At 54.2% G+C, this 21,102-nt stretch overlaps 1 protein-coding gene across 1 annotated transcript in view; it reads left to right on the top strand.

Moving 5' to 3' along the window:
* The first annotated feature begins 8,821 nt into the window (after positions 1 to 8,821).
* The window catches only part of CFAP107 (cilia and flagella associated protein 107), a 54,581-nt gene continuing 42,300 nt past the window's right edge, over positions 8,822 to 21,102 (top strand). The window contains exon 1 of the mRNA XM_069947907.1: positions 8,822 to 9,193. Coding sequence (XP_069804008.1) covers positions 9,083 to 9,193 — 111 coding nt within the window. The 5' untranslated portion in view covers positions 8,822 to 9,082. The remainder of the gene's footprint in view (positions 9,194 to 21,102) is intronic.

Raw genomic sequence — 21,102 nt, 5'->3', positions numbered from 1 at the left:
TATTAGTCACTGACTACGGTTGTCACCAGCTCTATCTATACTAGGGGTGTCAACCTCCCTGATGCACGGCCCGCATGCACCACCCCTGATGTAGCCCATGGGGTATTAACCTCTAATGCTGCGTTTACACGGAACGATAATTCGCCCAATCGTACGATTAACGATTTCGAAGTAACGATTTTTTTTTTTTTTTTAGAACGATCAGTGCTTACACAGAACGATATTGTACGGAAAAATCATTTTGCGATCGCTTAAGCCTATCTCGCACATAGGTTAAATCGGTGAACAACTGTTTACACGGAACAATCTGCGAATTTTTTGCGAACGACGATTAAAGAACATGTTGTAAGATCAAAATGAACGATTTCTCACTCGTCGTTTGAACGTTCGCTGCGTTTACACGTACGATTATAGTTCAAATTTGATCATTATCATGCAAATTCAAACGATAATCGTTCCGTGTAAACGCAGCATAATACTGCTCCATGAAGTAGTTGCCCCCACACAGTAGCTACCCCATTATTTCCCCCATGTAGTAGTCAGCCCCCCTCATAGTGCCCCATATAGCAATCAGTCCCCTATATAGCTTGCTGGGTGTTGCTTAGGTGGATGATGAGGGGAGTGATTGCTAATTAGGACACCTGTGTGCAGCCTGCCCGTCCCTTCCAGCACAGCAGCGGCCATCTTGGCAGATGACTTCTATTATATTACTATCTGTAAGCGAGTTTTGGAGCCTTGTGGAACTTTAATATTCAGGGAGCTTAGATTTGGGGACTTTAGAGGAGAACCAATTGTTTGCTCTTGTTGTTCATTTTTTATCTATACAGTGGTGCCTTGGATTAGGAGTATAATACAATCCGGGACGGCGCTTGTAATCCAAATCACTCTTATACCAAAGCAAATTTCCCCATAAGAAATCACTGATCTGCAGACAAGTGGTGTATAATGTATAGTAACTGTATAACCCTGATAACACAGCAGCTGGATATGTGATATATAAGTTACTGTACAGTATAGCAGCATGTGGTATATAATGTATAGTAACTGTATAACCCTGATAATACAGCAGCTGGATATGTGATATATAAGTTACTGTACAGTATAGCAGCATGTGGTGTATAATGTATAGTAACTGTATAACCCTGATAACACAGCAGCTGGATATGTGATATATAAGTTACTGTACAGTATAGCAGCATGTGGTATATAATGTATAGTAACTGTATAACCCTGATAACACAGCAGCTGGATATGTGATATATAAGTTACTGTACAGTATAGCAGCATGTGGTATATAATGTATAGTAACTGTATAACCCTGATAACACAGAAGCTGGATATGTGATATATAAGTTACTGTACAGTATAGCAGCATGTGGTATATAATGTATAGTAACTGTATAACCCTGATAACACAGCAGCTGGATATGTGATATATAAGTTACTGTACAGTATAGCAGCATGTGGTATATAATGTATAGTAACTGTATAACCCTGATAACACAGCAGCTGGATATGTGATATATAAGTTACTTACAGTATAGCAGCATGTGGTGTATAATGTATAGTAACTGTATAACCCTGATAACACAGCAGCTGGATATGTGATATATAAGTTACTGTACAGTATAGCAGCATGTGGTATATAATGTATAGTAACTGTATAACCCTGATAACACAGCAGCTGGATATGTGATATATAAGTTACTTACAGTGTACAGTATAGCAGCATGTGGTATATAATGTATAGTAACTGTATAACCCTGATAACACAGCAGCTGGATATGTGATATATAAGTTACTGTACAGTATAGCATCAGCATGTGGTGTATAATGTATAGTAACTGTATAACCCTGATAACACAGCAGATGGATATGTGATATATAAGTTACTGTACAGTATAGCAGCATGTGGTGTATAATGTATAGTAACTGTATAACCCTGATAACACAGCAGCTGGATATGTGATATATAAGTTACTGTACAGTATAGCAGCATGTGGTATATAATGTATAGTAACTGTATAACCCTGATAACACAGCAGCTGGATATGTGATATATAAGTTACTGTACAGTATAGCAGCATGTGGTGTATAATGTATAGTAACTGTATAACCCTGATAACACAGCAGCTGGATATGTGATATATAAGTTACTGTACTGTATAGCAGCATGTGGTGTATAATGTATAGTAACTGTATAACCCTGATAACACAGCAGCTGGATATGTGATATATAAGTTACTGTACAGTATAGCAATCAGCATGTGGTATATAATATATAGTAACTGTATAACCCTGATAACACAGCAGCTGGATATGTGATATATAAGTTACTGTACAGTATAGCAGCATGTGGTGTATAATGTATAGTAACTGTATAACCCTGATAACACAGCTGCTGGATATGTGATATATAAGTTACTGTACAGTATAGCAGCATGTGGTATATAATGTATAGTAACTGTATAACCCTGATAACACAGCAGCAGCTGATTATGTGATATATAAGTTACTGTACACAGTATAGCAATCAGCATGTGGTATATAATGTATAGTAACTGTATAACCCTGATAATACAGCAGCAGGTTGTAGATACAGGATACATCTGCAGAAGGACAGCTGGGGTGACAGGGAGGGGGAGAAGCTGGGGGGGGCCGGAGGAACAGCTGGGGGGACAGGGAGGGGAAGAACCTAGGGGCGGCAGGGGGAGCAGATGGGGGGGGGGTAGCTGGGGTGACAGGCAGGGTGAGAAGCTGGGGGCAGGGGGAGCGATAGGGGGGTAGCTGGGATAACAGGCACGGGGAGAAGATGGGGGAGCAGATAGAGAAGCAGGAGGGAGCAGCCGGGGGGTAGAGAGGGAGCATCTGAGGGGCAGAGGGAACAGCCAGGGAGCAGGGGGTACAGCCCCGCGTTGCCCGATCTTCTCCCCTGCTTTGGGCACCGCGGGCTGCAGCTGTGAGCTTCGGGCCTGTCTTATACCGGCTGTCTGTCCTGTAACCTCACCCCGGCCCCGAAGATGCACCCCCGCATCCAATCCCCCCCCCCCTCTCGGGCTTGGACGTCAGCGGCGGAGGGGGGTTAAGAAAAAAATGAAAAAATAAATTTAAAAAAAATGTGTCCTGCGGGTGCCTAGTGGTGAATACATAAGGACAGGGGATACAGGAACCGGGATAGGGGATACAGGAGGATACAGGAACCGGGACAGGGGATACAGGAGGATACAGGAACCGGGACAGGGGATACAGGAACCAGGACAGGGGATACAGGGACCGGGACAGGGGATACAGGAGGATACAGGAACCAGGACAGGGGATACAGGAGGATACAGGAACCGGGACAGGGGATACAGGAGGATACAGGAACCGGGACAGGGGATACAGGAGGATACAGGAACCGGGACAGGGGATACAGGAGGATACAGGAACCGGGACAGGGGATACAGGAGGATACAGGAACCGGGACAGGGGATACAGGAGGATACAGGGACAGGGGATACAGGAGGATACAGGAACCGGGACAGGGGATACAGGGACCAGGAGATACAGGAACCGGGATAGGGGACTCAGGGACCGGGACAGGGGATACAGGGACCAGGACAGGGGATACAGGAACCGGGATAGGGGACTCAGGGACCGGGACAGGGGATACAGGGACCAGGACAGGGGATACAGGAACCGGGATAGGGGACTCAGGGACCGGGACAGGGGATACAGGAACCAGGACAGGGGATACAGGGGGATACAGGAACCAGGACAGGGGATACAGGGGGATACAGGAACCGGGATAGGGGACTCAGGGACCGGGACAGGGGATACAGGAGGATACAGGAACCAGGACAGGGGATACAGGAACCAGGACAGGGGATACAGGGACCGGGACAGGGGATACAGGAGGATACAGGAACCAGGACAGGGGACTCAGGGACTGGGACAGGGAATACAGGAACCAGGACAGAGGATACAGGAGGATACAGGAACCAGGACAGGGGATACAGGAGGATACAGGAACAAGGACAGGGGATACAGGAACCAGGACAGGGGATATAGGAACCAGGACAGGGGATACAGGATACAGGGACCAGGACAGGGGATACAGGAACCAGGACAGGGGATACAGGAACCAGGACAGGGGATACAGGAGGATACAGGAACCGGGACAGGGGATACAGGGACCAGGACAGGGGATACAGGAGGATACAGGAACCAGGACAGGGGATACAGGAACCAGGACAGGGGATACAGGGGGATACAGGAACCGGGACAGGGGATACAGGAACCAGGACAGGGGATACAGGAGGATACAGGAACCAGGACAGGGGATACAGGAACCAGGACAGGGGATACAGGAACCAGGACAGGGGATACAGGAACCAGGACAGGGGATATAGGAACCAGGACAGGGGATACAGGAACAAGGACAGGGGATACAGGAGGATACAGGAACCAGGACAGGGGATACAGGGGATACAGGAACCAGGACAGGGGATACAGGAGGATACAGGAACCAGGACAGGGGATACAGGAGGATACAGGAACCAGGACAGGGGATATAGGAACCAGGACAGGGGATACAGGAGGATACAGGAACCAGGACAGAGGATACAGGAACCAGGACAGGGGATATACGAACCAGGACAGGGGATACAGGAGGATACAGGAACCAGGACAGGGGATACAGGAACCAGGACAGGGGATATAGGAACCAGGACAGGGGATACAGGAGGATACAGGAACCAGGACAGGGGATACAGGAACCAGGACAGGGGACACAGGAGGATACAGGAACCAGGACAGAGGATACAGGAACCAGGACAGGGGATACAGGAACCAGGACAGGGGATACAGGAACCAGGACAGGGGATACAGGAACCAGGACAGGGGATACAGGAGGATACAGGAACCAGGACAGGGGATACAGGGGGATACAGGAACCGGGATAGGGGACTCAGGGACCGGGACAGGGGATACAGGAGGATACAGGAACCAGGACAGGGGATACAGGAGGATACAGGGACCAGGACAGGGGATACAGGAACCGGGACAGGGGATACAGGGGGATACAGGAACCAGGACAGAGGATACAGGAACCAGGACAGGGGATACAGGAGGATACAGGAACCAGGACAGGGGATACAGGAACCAGGACAGGGGATACAGGAACCAGGACAGGGGATACAGGAGGATACAGGAACCAGGACAGGGGATATAGGAACCAGGACAGGGGATACAGGAGGATACAGGAACCAGGACAGGGGATACAGGAGGATACAGGAACCAGGACAGGGGATACAGGAACCAGGACAGGGGATACAGGAACCAGGACAGGGGATATAGGAACCAGGACAGGGGATACAGGAGGATACAGGAACCAGGACAGGGGATACAGGGACCAGGACAGGGGATACAGGGGGATACAGGGGGATACAGGGGGATACAGGAACCGGGATAGGGGACTCAGGGACCGGGACAGGGGATACAGGAGGATACAGGAACCAGGACAGGGGATACAGGAACCAGGACAGGGGATACAGGAACCAGGACAGGGGATATAGGAACCAGGACAGGGGATACAGGAACCAGGACAGGGGATACAGGAGGATACAGGAACCAGGACAGGGGATACAGGAACCAGGACAGGGGATACAGGAGGATACAGGAACCAGGACAGGGGATACAGGAGGATACAGGAACCAGGACAGGGGATATAGGAACCAGGACAGGGGATACAGGAGGATACAGGAACCAGGACAGAGGATACAGGAACCAGGACAGGGGATACAGGAACCAGGACAGGGGATACAGGAGGATACAGGAACCAGGACAGGGGATATAGGAACCAGGACAGGGGATACAGGAGGATACAGGAACCAGGACAGGGGATACAGGAACCGGGACAGGGGATACAGGGGGATACAGGAACCAGGACAGAGGATACAGGAACCAGGACAGGGGATACAGGAGGATACAGGAACCAGGACAGGGGATACAGGAACCAGGACAGGGGATACAGGAACCAGGACGGGGATACAGGAGGATACAGGAACCAGGACAGGGGATATAGGAACCAGGACAGGGGATACAGGAGGATACAGGAACCAGGACAGGGGATACAGGAGGATACAGGAACCAGGACAGGGGATACAGGAACCAGGACAGGGGATACAGGAACCAGGACAGGGGATATAGGAACCAGGACAGGGGATACAGGAGGATACAGGAACCAGGACAGGGGATACAGGGACCAGGACAGGGGATACAGGGGGATACAGGGGGATACAGGGGGATACAGGAACCGGGATAGGGGACTCAGGGACCGGGACAGGGGATACAGGAGGATACAGGAACCAGGACAGGGGATACAGGAACCAGGACAGGGGATACAGGAACCAGGACAGGGGATATAGGAACCAGGACAGGGGATACAGGAACCAGGACAGGGGATACAGGAGGATACAGGAACCAGGACAGGGGATACAGGAACCAGGACAGGGGATACAGGAGGATACAGGAACCAGGACAGGGGATACAGGAGGATACAGGAACCAGGACAGGGGATATAGGAACCAGGACAGGGGATACAGGAGGATACAGGAACCAGGACAGAGGATACAGGAACCAGGACAGGGGATATACGAACCAGGACAGGGGATACAGGAGGATACAGGAACCAGGACAGGGGATACAGGAACCAGGACAGGGGATATAGGAACCAGGACAGGGGATACAGGAGGATACAGGAACCAGGACAGGGGATACAGGAACCAGGACAGGGGATACAGGAACCAGGACAGGGGACACAGGAGGATACAGGAACCAGGACAGAGGATACAGGAACCAGGACAGGGGATACAGGAACCAGGACAGGGGATACAGGAACCAGGACAGGGGATACAGGAACCAGGACAGGGGATACAGGAGGATACAGGAACCAGGACAGGGGATACAGGGACCAGGACAGGGGATACAGGGGGATACAGGAACCGGGATAGGGGACTCAGGGACCGGGACAGGGGATACAGGAGGATACAGGAACCAGGACAGGGGATACAGGAGGATACAGGGACCAGGACAGGGGATACAGGAACCGGGACAGGGGATACAGGGGGATACAGGAACCAGGACAGAGGATACAGGAACCAGGACAGGGGATACAGGAGGATACAGGAACAAGGACAGGGGATACAGGAACCAGGACAGGGGATACAGGAACCAGGACAGGGGATATAGGAACCAGGACAGGGGATACAGGAACCAGGACAGGGGATACAGGAGGATACAGGAACCAGGACAGGGGATACAGGAGGATACAGGAACCAGGACAGGGGATATAGGAACCAGGACAGGGGATACAGGAGGATACAGGAACCAGGACAGAGGATACAGGAACCAGGACAGGGGATATACGAACCAGGACAGGGGATACAGGAGGATACAGGAACCAGGACAGGGGATACAGGAACCAGGACAGGGGATATAGGAACCAGGACAGGGGATACAGGAACCAGGACAGGGGATACAGGAACCAGGACAGGGGATACAGGAACCAGGACAGGGGATACAGGAACCAGGACAGGGGATACAGGGACCAGGACAGGGGATACAGGGGGATACAGGGACAGGGATAGGGGATACAGGAACCAGGAGAAGGGATACAGGAACTAGGACAGGGGATACAGGATACAGGGACCAGGACAGAGGATACAGGAACCAGGACAGGGGATACAGGAACCGGGACAGAGGATACAGGAACTAGGACAGGGGATACAGGGGGATACAGGAACTAGGACAGAGGATACAGGAACCAGGACAGGGGATACAGGATACAGGGACCAGGACAGGGGATACAGGAACTAGGACAGAGGATACAGGAACCAGGACAGGGGATACAGGATACAGGGACCAGGACAGGGGATACAGGAACTAGGACAGGGGATACAGGATACAGGAACCAGGACAGGGGATACAGGATACAGGGACCAGGACAGGGGATACAGGGACCAGGACAGGGGATACAGGGACCAGGACAGGGGATACAGGAGGATACAGGGACCAGGACAGGGGATACAGGAGGATACAGGGAATACAGGAACCAGGACAGGGGATACAGAAGGATACAGGGACCAGGACAGGGGATACAGGAGGATACAGGGACCGATACAGGAGGATACAGGGACCAGGACAGGGGATACAGGAGGATACAGGGACCAGGACAGGGGATACAGGAGGATACAGGGACCAGGACAGGGGATACAGGAACCAGGACAGGGGATACAGGAGGATACAGGGACCAGGACAGGGGATACAGGGACCAGGACAGGGGATACAGGGGGATACAGGAACCGGGATAGGGGACTCAGGGACCGGGACAGGGGATACAGGAGGATACAGGAACCAGGACAGGGGATACAGGAGGATACAGGGACCAGGACAGGGGATACAGGGGGATACAGGGGGATACAGGGGGATACAGGAACCAGGACAGAGGATACAGGAACCAGGACAGGGGATACAGGAGGATACAGGAACCAGGACAGGGGATACAGGAACCAGGACAGGGGACACAGGAACCAGGACAGGGGATATAGGAACCAGGACAGGGGATACAGGAGGATACAGGGACCAGGACAGGGGATACAGGAGGATACAGGGACCAGGACAGGGGATACAGGAGGATACAGGGACCAGGACAGGGGATACAGGAGGATACAGGGACCAGGACAGGAGGATACAGGACCTTGGCGCTGAGGCAGATGTGCAGGACCTAGGCCGCAGGTGCAGAGTGATCAGGCACAGAGCAGTGTGCACGCGCCCCCCCTAGTGGCCAGATCTATACTACATGCAGAGGAACAGGAAACTTTACCGAAGACCTGAAGGATTTAGGGCGGTGAATGAACCCGAGCGCCATTCCATGTATATTATACCGATGAGACAATTGTTTCCCTGGGGAGGTTGCTGCATGTGATACAATGGCTGTATACAGGAAGTGGAGCTGCTGGCCGGTTTCCATGGCAGCAGTAAACATTGTGGCTGCAGGAAGAGCAGTGAGATCTCCAGGGAGCAGAGATCCCACAGGATCACTATGGCCGCTCCCTCCCAGAGTGTCAGCAAGTGGTGTCAGCCGGGATGGAGGATCGAGCAGAGATATTCCAACAAAGTGCTGATCGGAAACTGGGCGGAGGAGAGGAGAAAGGTATGGAGGACCACTGCCGGGACATATGGGGGGGGACCACTGCCGGGACATATGGGGGACCACTGCCGGGACATATGGGGGGGGACCACTGCCGGGACATATGGGGGGGGACCACTGCCGGGACATATGGGGGACCACTGCCGGGACATATGGGGGACCACTGCCGGGACATATGGGGGACCACTGCCGGGACATATGGGGGTGACCACTGCCGGGACATATGGGGGGACCACTGCCGGGACATATGGGGGACCACTGCCGGGACATATGGGGGACCACTGCCGGGACATATGGGGGGGGGACCACTGCCGGGACATATGGGGGGGGACCACTGCCGAGACATATGGGGGGACCACTGCCGGGACATATGGGGGGGACCACTGCTGGGACATATGGGGGACCACTGCCGGGACATATGGGGGACCACTGCCGGGACATATGGGGGGGACCACTGCCGGGACATATGGGGGGGACCACTGCCGGGACATATGGGGGACCACTGCCGGGACATATGGGGGACCACTGCCGGGACATATGGGGGGACCACTGCCGGGACATATGGGGGGACCACTGCCGGGACATATGGGGGACCACTGCCGGGATATACTGTATGGGGGGACCACTGCTGGGACATATGGGGGACCACTGCCGGGATATACTGTATGGGGGGACCACTGCCGGGATATACTGTATGGGGGGGACCACTGCCGGGACATATGGTGGACCACTGCCGGGACATATGGGGGACCACTGCCGGGACATATGGGGGGACCACTGCCGGGACATATGGGGGGGACCACTGCTGGGACATATGGGGGACCACTGCCGGGACATATGGGGGGGACCACTGCCGGGACATATGGGGGGGACCACTGCTGGGACATATGGGGGACCACTGCCGGGACATATGGGGGACCACTGCCGGGACATATGGGGGACCACTGCCGGGACATATGGGGGGACCACTGCCGGGACATATGGGGGGACCACTGCCGGGACATATGGGGGGGACCACTGCTGGGACATATGGGGGACCACTGCCGGGACATATGGGGGGGGACCACTGCCGGGACATATGGGGGACCACTGCCGGGATATACTGTATGGGGGGACCACTGCCGGGACATATGGGGGACCACTGCCGGGACATATGGGGGGGACCACTGCCGGGACATACTGTATGGGGGGACCACTGCCGGGACATATGGGGGACCACTGCCGGGACATATGGGGGACCACTGCCGGGACATATGGGGGACCACTGCCGGGATATACTGTATGGGGGGACCACTGCCGGGACATATGGGGGACCACTGCCGGGACATATGGGGGACCACTGCCGGGACATATGGGGGGACCACTGCCGGGACATATGGTGGACCACTGCCGGGACATATGGGGGACCACTGCCGGGATATACTGTATGGGGGGACCACTGCCGGGACATATGGTGGACCACTGCCGGGACATATGGGGGACCACTGCCGGGATATACTGTATGGGGGGATCACTGCCGGGATATACTGTATGGGGGGACCACTGCCGGGACATATGGGGGACCACTGCCGGGATATACTGTATGGGGGGACCACTGCCGGGACATATGGGGGGACCACTGCCGGGACATATGGGGGGACCACTGCCGGGACATATGGGGGGACCACTGCCGGGACATATGGGGGGACCACTGCCGGGACATATGGGGGGACCACTGCCGGGACATATGGGGGACCACTGCCGGGATATACTGTATGGGGGGACCACTGCCGGGACATATGGGGGGACCACTGCCGGGACATATGGGGGGGACCACTGCCGGGACATATGGGGGGACCACTGCCGGGACATATGGGGGGACCACTGCCGGGACATATGGGGGACCACTGCCGGGATATACTGTATGGGGGGACCACTGCCGGGACATAGGGGGGACCACTGCCGGGATATACTGTATGGGGGGACCACTGCCGGGACATATGGGGGGGACCACTGCCGGGACATATGGGGGGGACCACTGCCGGGACATATGGGGGGGGACCACTGCCGGGATATACTGTATGGGGGGACCACTGCCGGGACATATGGGGGACCACTGCCGGGACATATGGGGGACCACTGCCGGGACATATGGGGGACCACTGCCGGGATATACTGTATGGGGGGACCACTGCCGGGACATATGGGGGACCACTGCCGGGACATATGGGGGGGACTGAGCTTAGAGAATCCCCGACCATCCACGGTGTCTGAGCTTAGAGACAACACCCCCCCCCCCCTCCCCGACCATCCCCGGTGGCTGAGCTTAGAGACAACACCCCCCCCCGACCATCCCCGGTGGCTGAGCTTAGAGACAACACCCCCCCCCCCCCGACCACCCCCGCTGGCTGAGCTTAGAGACAACACCCCCCCCCCTCCCCGACCATCCCCGCTGGCTGAGCTTAGAGACAACACCCCCCCCCCCCGACCATCCCCGGTGGCTGAGCTTAGAGACAACACCCCCCCCTCCCCGACCTTCCCCGCTGGCTGAGCTTAGAGACAACACCCCCCCCCCCCCCCGACCATCCCCGCTGTCTGAGCTTAGAGACAACACCCCCCCCCCCCGACCATCCCCGCTGGCTGAGCTTAGAGACAACACCCCCCCCCCCCCCGACCATCCCCGGTGGCTGAGCTTAGAGACAACTCCCCCCCGACCATCCCCAGTGTCTGAGCTTAGAGACAACACCCCCCCCCCCCCCCCCCCGACCATCCCCGCTGGCTGAGCTTAGAGACAACACCCCCCCCCCCCCGACCATCCCCGCTGGCTGAGCTTAGAGACAACACCCCCCCCCCCCCGACCATCCCCGGTGGCTGAGCTTACAGACAACACCCCCCCCCCTCCCCGACCATCCCCGCTGGCTGAGCTTAGAGACAACACCCCCCCCGACCATCCCCGCTGGCTGAGCTTAGAGACACCCCCCCCCCCGACCTTCCCCGCTGGCTGAGCTTAGAGACAAACACCCCCCCCCCCCCCCCCGACCATCCCCGCTGGCTGAGCTTAGAGACAACACCCCCCCCCCCCCCGACCATCCCCGGTGTCTGAGCTTAGAGACAACCCCCCCGACCATCCCCGGTGTCTGAGCTTAGAGACAACCCCCCCGGCCATCCCGGGTGTCTGAGCTTAGAGACAACCCCCCCGGCCATCCCGACTATCCCTTGTGTCTGAGCTTAGAGACAACCCCCCCGACCATCCCCGGTGTCTGAGCTTTGAGCCCCTATCACTCATGTCCCCTTCCAGGGGGTTGTCCTACCATAATAACTTATCCCCCACCCAAAGGACAGAACAGAGCGGCCACCACGTGTGCCTATGGAGTCTGTCTTCTGCAGCGGAGAAAGAAGCGAACTGCTGAACACTTCTCCGTGTGATCATTAGGGGTCTCATTTCCAAGACATGATTTTTTTTTTGTGGCAGTAATGTTTTAACAATTTTATTGTATCTATTCTCAGAACTCTGGGCCATTCCTTATTATTCCTCCTCGAAAATTATGAATACATTGACAACTGGGTGTTCCCATGCAGTGTGATAGTGTGAACTCTGATTGGACAGTGCCGGTGCATGCTGGGGGACACCTCCAACTGGAAACACCCAGGTGTCAATGTATTCATAATTTTCGAGGAGGAATTATAGGGAGATGGCAGGTCAGGGATGGCAGCAGGTTAGAGGGGACGGCGGGTCGGGTGGCAGCAGGTTAGAGGGGTCAGGGGTGGCAGCAGGTTAGAGGGGACGGCGGGTCGGGTGGCAGCAGGTTAGAGGGGTCAGGGGTGGCAGCAGGTTAGAGGGGACGGCGGGTCGGGTGGCAGCAGGTTAGAGGGGACGGCAGGTCAGGGGAGGCAGCAGGTTAGAGGGGACGGCGGGTCAGGGGAGGCAGCAGGTTAGAGGGGACGGCGGGTCAGGGGTGGCAGCAGGTTAGAGGGGACAGCGGGTCAGGGGTGGCAGCAGGTTAGAGGGGACGGTGGGTCAGGGGTGGCAGCAGGTTAGAGGGGACGGCGGGTCAGGGGTGGCAGCAGGTTAGAGGGGACGGCAGGTTACAAGTAGTGATGAGCGAACAGTAGTGGTGTTCGGTTCAAAGTTCAACTCGAACTCGAACCCCATTAAAGTCAATGGGAGATGTTTGGGTTAATTTTGACACCTATTTGTAGTAGGAGAAACTGTAATTATCATCCAGAAGAGGAAACTGGAAACATGGAACAACTTATAGTTATAGCCTAAAATTTGGCTGTAAGAATGAAAGAGATGGGCGAATAGTGAAATATTCAATAATTTGTAGGAATATTGAATCCCATTATAGTCTATGGGAGAAAAATACTTGGGAATTACTCTGTACAAAACACTGATATATCTAACAGATGTTGGGATTGATTTTTCAAAAAATTATTCAGCAATATAAACTGACTTTTTAGCCACTCCGGAAAAATTTGACCACCAACTCCTCTGTATCAAAGATTGATGAATCTAATAGATGTTCAGATTAATTATAAAAAAAATTATTCTGCAATGCAGACTGACAAAAACGGGCTTTTACCCACTCCTGAAAAATTGGTACCATTGGTGGCAGCGAGAAAAGCCCAGCAGGGAAGACGGAGGTCGCGGTTCAACTACAGTAGGTAGCAGAACATGGCAGGAGAGATGGAGGCATTTAAAAAATAACCATTTGGAAGCTACAAAGAGGATGAGGAGAACGAGGTGTATGCAGTGCGCATCAAGCTCATACCGGTGTATTTCTCCACAATACATTCAGCTGTAACACTTGGAGCACGAGCTGTGGGCAGCAGTAGAATACAATTTTTAGAAGCAGCAGCATAGGAACTACAGACGTGAGATGTAGTGTAGTGGAGATGTGTATTTCACATTCCAAGAAGACATGCTACAGTTTACTAGTCAGTGACATTAACAACCGGGGCGACAAAATGGTCAGAGATCCACGCTTGATTCATTTTTATAAATGTCAAATGATCCACATTGTCAGAGGATAGACGGATACGTTAGTCAGTTATCACCCCGCCAGCTGGGCTGAATGTGCGTTCCGAGATAACACTGGCTGCTGGGCAAGATGACACTTCTATGGCGTGTCCAGCAAGCTCAGGCCATTCATCCAGTTTGGACACTCAGGAGTTGAATGGGTCAAGACATTAATGTTAAGGCGCAGATAGTCATGAACCATGGTCTTAAGGCGGCCTCTGTGTGTCATAATGCTGGCCTGCCTTGCTGGCGTTGGTGAGGTGGTAAAAATTGATTGCCAAATGTCACCCAGTAAGGTTCTGCCATACCGCCTGCTGCTGCGACGGCTACATGTGATTCTACTGCTGCCGCGTTGCTGACACTGCCGCTGTGACATTAGAATGTGGAGACCCAAAAGGTGTCTCGATGTATCAATTTCTGTGGGTGGTAGGAAATTGCTCCCTTTGGTCTTGTAACGTGGATTAAGGAGGGTCACCACCCAGTAATCGCTGTTCATTTTATTGCCTTGATACGTGGATCATGTTAGAAGTAATGCAGCCTCCAAGCACTCGTGTGTGAGATGCTACCGGGATCTCCCAAGCCTCGGGGTGGAGGGGCAATAACAGGATCTTCATCTTCTTCCTCCTCCTCTCCCTGTAATCTGTGCCAACCTCTCACCAGTGAAGGGGAATCAGTACCCGTGGTGTCCACCCCTGCCTCCTCATGCTCCTCCTGACCGTCAGAGCCCTGGCTAGCCTCATGCGCTCCACCGTGGGAGCTGTACTGCCGGCCTGCACCCACCCTTGACCTAGAACCAGTACATAAAGGAGACCTATACAACTGTGTAACAGTTGGGTCCTCTACATCCTCTGGTGAGTAAGGTTCCGTGTCTGCCTCCTCCTCCTCTTCCTCCATCATTGCTGAGACCTGCTGCTGCAGAGGGCCTAACAGTTGTTCCAGTAAAAATATCACCAGAACGGTGATGCTGATAAGGGCATCGTCTCGACTGACCATTTTGGTGGCTTCTTCAAAACTGGCAAGGATGGCGCACAAATCCTTCACCTGTCTCCTCTCTCTATGAGTGATCACCCCGAGGTCTGCACCACTGCTCATCAGGCCATGCGACATTTCGTACTGCATACTGCAATGGATTCCAGCGTGTTGCGACATCACAGATGAGACGGTTGATGGGGAGGCCCAGATCCCGTTGCAACAATGCCAGTGGTGCCGAAGCAGGGTGCGAAAGTCGGAAGTGGGAGCTAAGACCTGGAGCCTTCTTCAGGAGCCCGTCACCACCAGGGTGGCACTTAAGAAATTTCTGCACAACCAGGTTCATGACGTGTGCCAGACAAGGCATGTGCATAGGTCTGCCAATCTTAATGGCAGCATGGAGAATGCTCCCATTGTCGCACACCACCTTACCTAGAGCCAGGTTCTTAGCACCCAGCCAGTGGTCGGTCTGAGTGCGCAGAGCCCTCCACATCCTCCTGACCTGTGTGTTAATCGTCTCAGAGACAAATTAATTTAGGAACGGCCTGGTTTCTCTTAGCACGTGATGCTACCTGTCGAGGTTGGGGATCCTGGCTGTGCACCATCCCAGCAGTTTTGGAGACTGTAGACGGAGACCCAGAAGCCCCAGAGGCCGTATTAGCCACCACAGTCACCCAGTGAGCAGTCAGGGATATGTAACGACCTTGACCGTGCTTACTGGCCCATGTGTCTGTAGTCAGATGGACCTTGGTGGTTACAGATGCAGCTATGGTGCTTGAAATATTCTCTGCAACGTGCTGGACCAGGGCAGGGATAGATTCTCCTGCCTGCTAGGTATCTGATACTGGGGGCATGCCAGGCCCAGAACATGGAGGAAGCCTTCTGTGTCCACCAGGTGGAAAGGCAACATTTCCAAAGCCAACAGCCTGGCAATGGCGACATTTAGCTTTTTGGGGAGCGACTGGATCTTTAAAGGAGAATTCCGGGGTCTGTTAAAAAAAAACCATTCACCAAAAAAACAAGAGATCATGTACACCTTTTGTATAGTAACAGTTTGAGCCCAGAATCGCCACTCTCGGACCCCCACATGGCCCGTTCTGACTATAAGCTGGTGTCACTTCCTGTCCAAGCTCTGTTACTCTGCCACGCCCACTGTATACGCCCCTCTCCTCCTTGTCCAGCCCACTCAGTCAAACCTTGCTGTTTGTCCCACCCCCTGAATGTTAGCACCCTCCCAGTGCTTAGCCTGTATCCTCTGTGCCATCACTGCTAGTGTCTGCACCCCTAATGTGCAGCTATGCAAAATGGTAAATTACACTGACAAATCCCCACATAGTATACACAGCCGCCCTCTCCTCCCCTTCTGGTCACTACTGGCCTGCACAGCCTGTCATGCTTTGTCCCCCCTGCAGCCCCCACCTCCTCCCGCCCGGTTCTCTCCTCCCCCCCTGCAGCCCCCACCTCCTCCCGCCCGGTTCTCTCCTCCCCCCCTGCAGCCCCCACCTCCTCCCGCCCGGTTCTCTCCTCCCCCTCAGCAGCCCCCACCTCCTCCCGCCCGGTTCTCTCCTCCCCCCCTGCAGCCCCCACCTCCTCCCGCCCGGTTCTCTCCTCCCCCCCTGCAGCCCCCACCTCCTCCCGCCCGGTTCTCTCCCCCTCAGCAGCCCCCACCTCCTCCCGCCCGGTTCTCTCCTCCCCCTCAGCAGCCCCCACCTCCTCCTGCCCGGTTCTCTCCTCCCCCTCAGCAGCCCCCACCTCCTCCTGCCCGGTTCTCTCCTCCCCCTCAGCAGCCCCCACCTCCTCCTGCCCGGTTCTCTCCTCCCCCTCAGCAGCCCCCACCTCCTCCTGCCCGGTTCTCTCCTCCCCCTCAGCAGCCCCCACCTCCTCCCGCCCGGTTCTCTCCTCCCCCTCAGCAGCCCCCACCTCCTCCCGCCCGGTTCTCTCCTCCCCCTCAGCAGCCCCCACCTCCTCCCGCCCGGTTCTCTCCTCCCCCTCAGCAGCCCCCACCTCCTCCCGCCCGGTTCTCTCCTCCCCCTCAGCAGCCCCACCTCCTCCCGCCCGGTTCTCTCCGCCCCCCCCGCAGCCCCCACCTCCTCCCGCCCGGTTCTCTCCTCCCCCTCAGCAGCCCCCACCTCCTCCCGCCCGGTTCTCTCCTCCCCCTCAGCAGCCCCCACCTCCTCCCGCCCGGTTCTCTCCTCCCCCCCTGCAGCCCCCACCTCCTCCCGCCCGGTTCTCTCCTCCCCCTCAGCAGCCCCCACCTCCTCCCGCCCGGTTCTCTCCTCCCCCCCTGCAGCCCTCACCTCCTCCCGCCCGGTTCTCTCCTCCCCCCCTGCAGCCCCCACCTCCTCCCGCCCGGTTCTCTCCTCCCCCTCAGCAGCCCCCACCTCCTCCCGCCCGGTTCTCTCCTCCCCCTCAGCAGCCCCCACCTCCTCCCGCCCGGTTCTCTCCTCCCCCCCTGCAGCCCCCACCTCCTCCCGTCCTGATCACAGCTCATACGGAGCTCCCAGCCTGCCTGCTCCAGTCTCATGCCCTCTCCTCCCCCTCAGCAGCCCCCACCTCCTCCCGCCCGGTTCTCTCCTCCCCCTCAGCAGCCCCCACCTCCTCCCGCCCGGTTCTCTCCTCCCCCTCAGCAGCCCCCACCTCCTCCCGCCCGGTTCTCTCCTCCCCCTCAGCAGCCCCCACCTCCTCCCGCCCGGTTCTCTCCTCCCCCCCAGCAGCCCCCACCTCCTCCCGCCCGGTTCTCTCCTCCCCCTCAGCAGCCCCCACCTCCTCCCGCCCGGTTCTCTCCCCCTCAGCAGCCCCCACCTCCTCCCGCCCGGTTCTCTCCTCCCCCCCTGCAGCCCCCACCTCCTCCTGCCTGGTTCTCTCCTCCCCCCCTGCAGCCCCCACCTCCTCCCGCCCGGTTCTCTCCTCCCCCTCAGCAGCCCCCACCTCCTCCCGCCCGGTTCTCTCCTCCCCCTCAGCAGCCCCCACCTCCTCCCGCCCGGTTCTCTCCTCCCCCTCAGCAGCCCCCACCTCCTCCCGCCCGGTTCTCTCCTCCCCCTCAGCAGCCCCCACCTCCTCCCGCCCGGTTCTCTCCTCCCCCCCTGCAGCCCCCACCTCCTCCCGCCCGGTTCTCTCCTCCCCCTCAGCAGCCCCCACCTCCTCCCGCCCGGTTCTCTCCTCCCCCTCAGCAGCCCCCACCTCCTCCCGCCCGGTTCTCTCCCCCTCAGCAGCCCCCACCTCCTCCCGCCCGGTTCTCTCCTCCCCCTCAGCAGCCCCCACCTCCTCCCGCCCGGTTCTCTCCTCCCCCTCAGCAGCCCCCACCTCCTCCCGCCCGGTTCTCTCCTCCCCCTCAGCAGCCCCCACCTCCTCCCGCCCGGTTCTCTCCTCCCCCTCAGCAGCCCCCACCTCCTCCCGCCCGGTTCTCTCCTCCCCCTCAGCAGCCCCCACCTCCTCCCGCCCGGTTCTCTCCTCCCCCCCCTGCAGCCCCCACCTCCTCCCGATCTGATCACAGCACACAGGTGTTCTCAGTGTAATGGAAAGAAGGTGCGGATCCAGCACTCCAAGGTGAGTTAAAAATCTTATATGTTATTCAATCATGTTAAAATACAGCAGAGCTATGTGTGCTGTGTGGCCCAGTGGATTGACGCGTTTCGCGCATGCGCGCTTAGTCATAATCTGGTGAATGATGTGCAAGTGTGAGTTTAAAAACAAATTGAGGCCAATGGGAGTATTCCCAGCGCTAGCGCTAGCAGGTGGGATGGGTGCATGTAGTTAATGTGTTAACCCTGTGTTAGCATCACTTCAGGTATTAGGCGGCTGGTAACATTGTAATATGTTATATGTAATAAAATGTGTATAAAAATATATACTATATATGTGATGCCGCGATTTTCCTGATGGAGGCAATGAGAAAGGATATGATGATCTAAAGAGCTGTATATGCTGTGAATTGGCGTGGAGTGGGTAAACTCGGAAAAACGCCTGTAAATGAATAATGTGTGGTGTGAACATGGTTGTATGTTCATGATGGTGTGATGCGTGTCAAGCTGGTAGTCTGCCTATATGAGCGCCTGAATGGTAAAGTTATATGGTGCTGCAAGTATCTGTGTGCAGACCCCTCCGTCCCATAATTTCAGGGGTAGGTTCTCTAGGGGAAAAGCTTTGTGAATGGGTTGACAATCTGTTACAACCATTGGTCCAGCGAGTACCCGGCTATCTACAAGATAGCGGCTCAGTCTTGAGAGCTTTTAAGGAATTTGAATGGTCCAATGAAAACAAGTGGCTTAGCTGCGATATAACTGCACTGTATTCTTCTATCCCCCATAATCAAGCCCTTGAAGCCCTAGCTTACCATCTATATAGATACAGTAGTTATAGCTGCGAGCTGAGAGAATATATTTTGGAGGTGACAGCCTTTTTGTTAAAACATAACTATTTCTCTTTTAACAGTGAATATTTTTTACAAATTAGGGGCGCCCCCATGGGGGCCAAATTTTCCCCCACTCTAGCTGGGCTATTCGTCGCATGGTGGGAAGAGAGATACATATTCTCATGCACAAATCCATTCTCCCCCGCCATGCGGTGGTACGGTCGTTTTATCGACAACGTACTCATCGTATGGCAGGGGGAAGATTCCGCTCTCTCAGACTTCCTGCAATATTGTAATGCTAATGACAACAATCTCAGGTTCACCCATTTCACACATCCAACATGTGTCTCTTTCCTGGATATCCAATTAGAGGTGGACAAAAACACAAATATGGTCCATACATCTTTGTATCGCAAGCCCACCGCGGGCAACACGATACTACATGCCCAAAGCAATCACCCCCTGCACACTGTTAAGGCAATACCAGTGGGGGAATTGACTCGAATAAAAAGAGCATGCTCCCAACCAGACATATACTCTAAACAATCCAAGGAAGCCTGTACAAGAATGGAAAGGAGAGGGTATAAGAAATATCATCTGGAACGAGCTGTAAAAAATTGTACAAACCAAAAACAGGGAAGAATTATTAAGAAAAAATGAAAAAAGAACAAATATCACCAACACCAATAACTTTCTCCACGCGCTTCTCCTTGGAATACCAAGAAATCACCAAAATGATACAACGCAACATAAATATACTGAGGCAAGATGCCATTCTAAATGAAATACTAGATGACGGAGTGCGCTGCGTGGCACGCAGAGGTCGCACCTTGCGAGATGATTGATCACCTAGCACTCTACCTGCACTGAAAACCTCCGCAATAACAAGAAACAAACCAAAAGGTAACTTCAAATGCAATGGGTCACGGTGCAATATGTGTAACTATTGTAAAAATATCAAAGAGTACACCAACAGCGATCACACCAAAACATATAACATCACAGACTTTATTAATTGTGAAACAGATCACGTAGTGTACATAATCGAATGTGGAAGGTGCGATCTCAAGTATGTTGGCTGTACATCTCGCAAATTAAAGAAGAGAATCAGTGAGCACATCACTGACATTAAAAACAACACGAGATCCAGCTGCTCGGGTGCAGCGAAACACTTCATTGAAGTTCACAATAGAGACATTTCCTACTTTTCTTTTTATGGCATCAAATTCATAGAAGTAAGAGGAGGCGATAGGACAAGACAACTCTTCAACAACGAAGCGGAATGTATTTTCAAATTGGATACAAGAATTCCACATGGACTTAATTACAAAAATGACCTTCTTTATCATTACATGAACTAATTTACAGTATGAATGTTTTTCATAGTTTGAATAATTTTTTCTATTTTCATTATTATCTTTTTTCATTATTGTTTTTTTATACATTTTTTCATATTTTAATTTCATTTTTTTTTTCTTCTTGTTTTTTCCATTTATCAGCTGAACACAATAATTCATAGCTCCTCCACAGATTATTCAGATATCGCTATCCCCCTAAAATGGAGTTTTGGTTATTATTATTTACAGCCTGGGT

The sequence above is a fragment of the Dendropsophus ebraccatus genome, chromosome 12, assembly GCF_027789765.1.
Source record: "Dendropsophus ebraccatus isolate aDenEbr1 chromosome 12, aDenEbr1.pat, whole genome shotgun sequence".
NCBI lineage: Eukaryota > Metazoa > Chordata > Amphibia > Anura > Hylidae > Dendropsophus > Dendropsophus ebraccatus.
The sequence above is the reverse complement of the archived record's forward strand: the minus strand, read 5'-3'. Positions and strand labels throughout refer to the sequence as shown.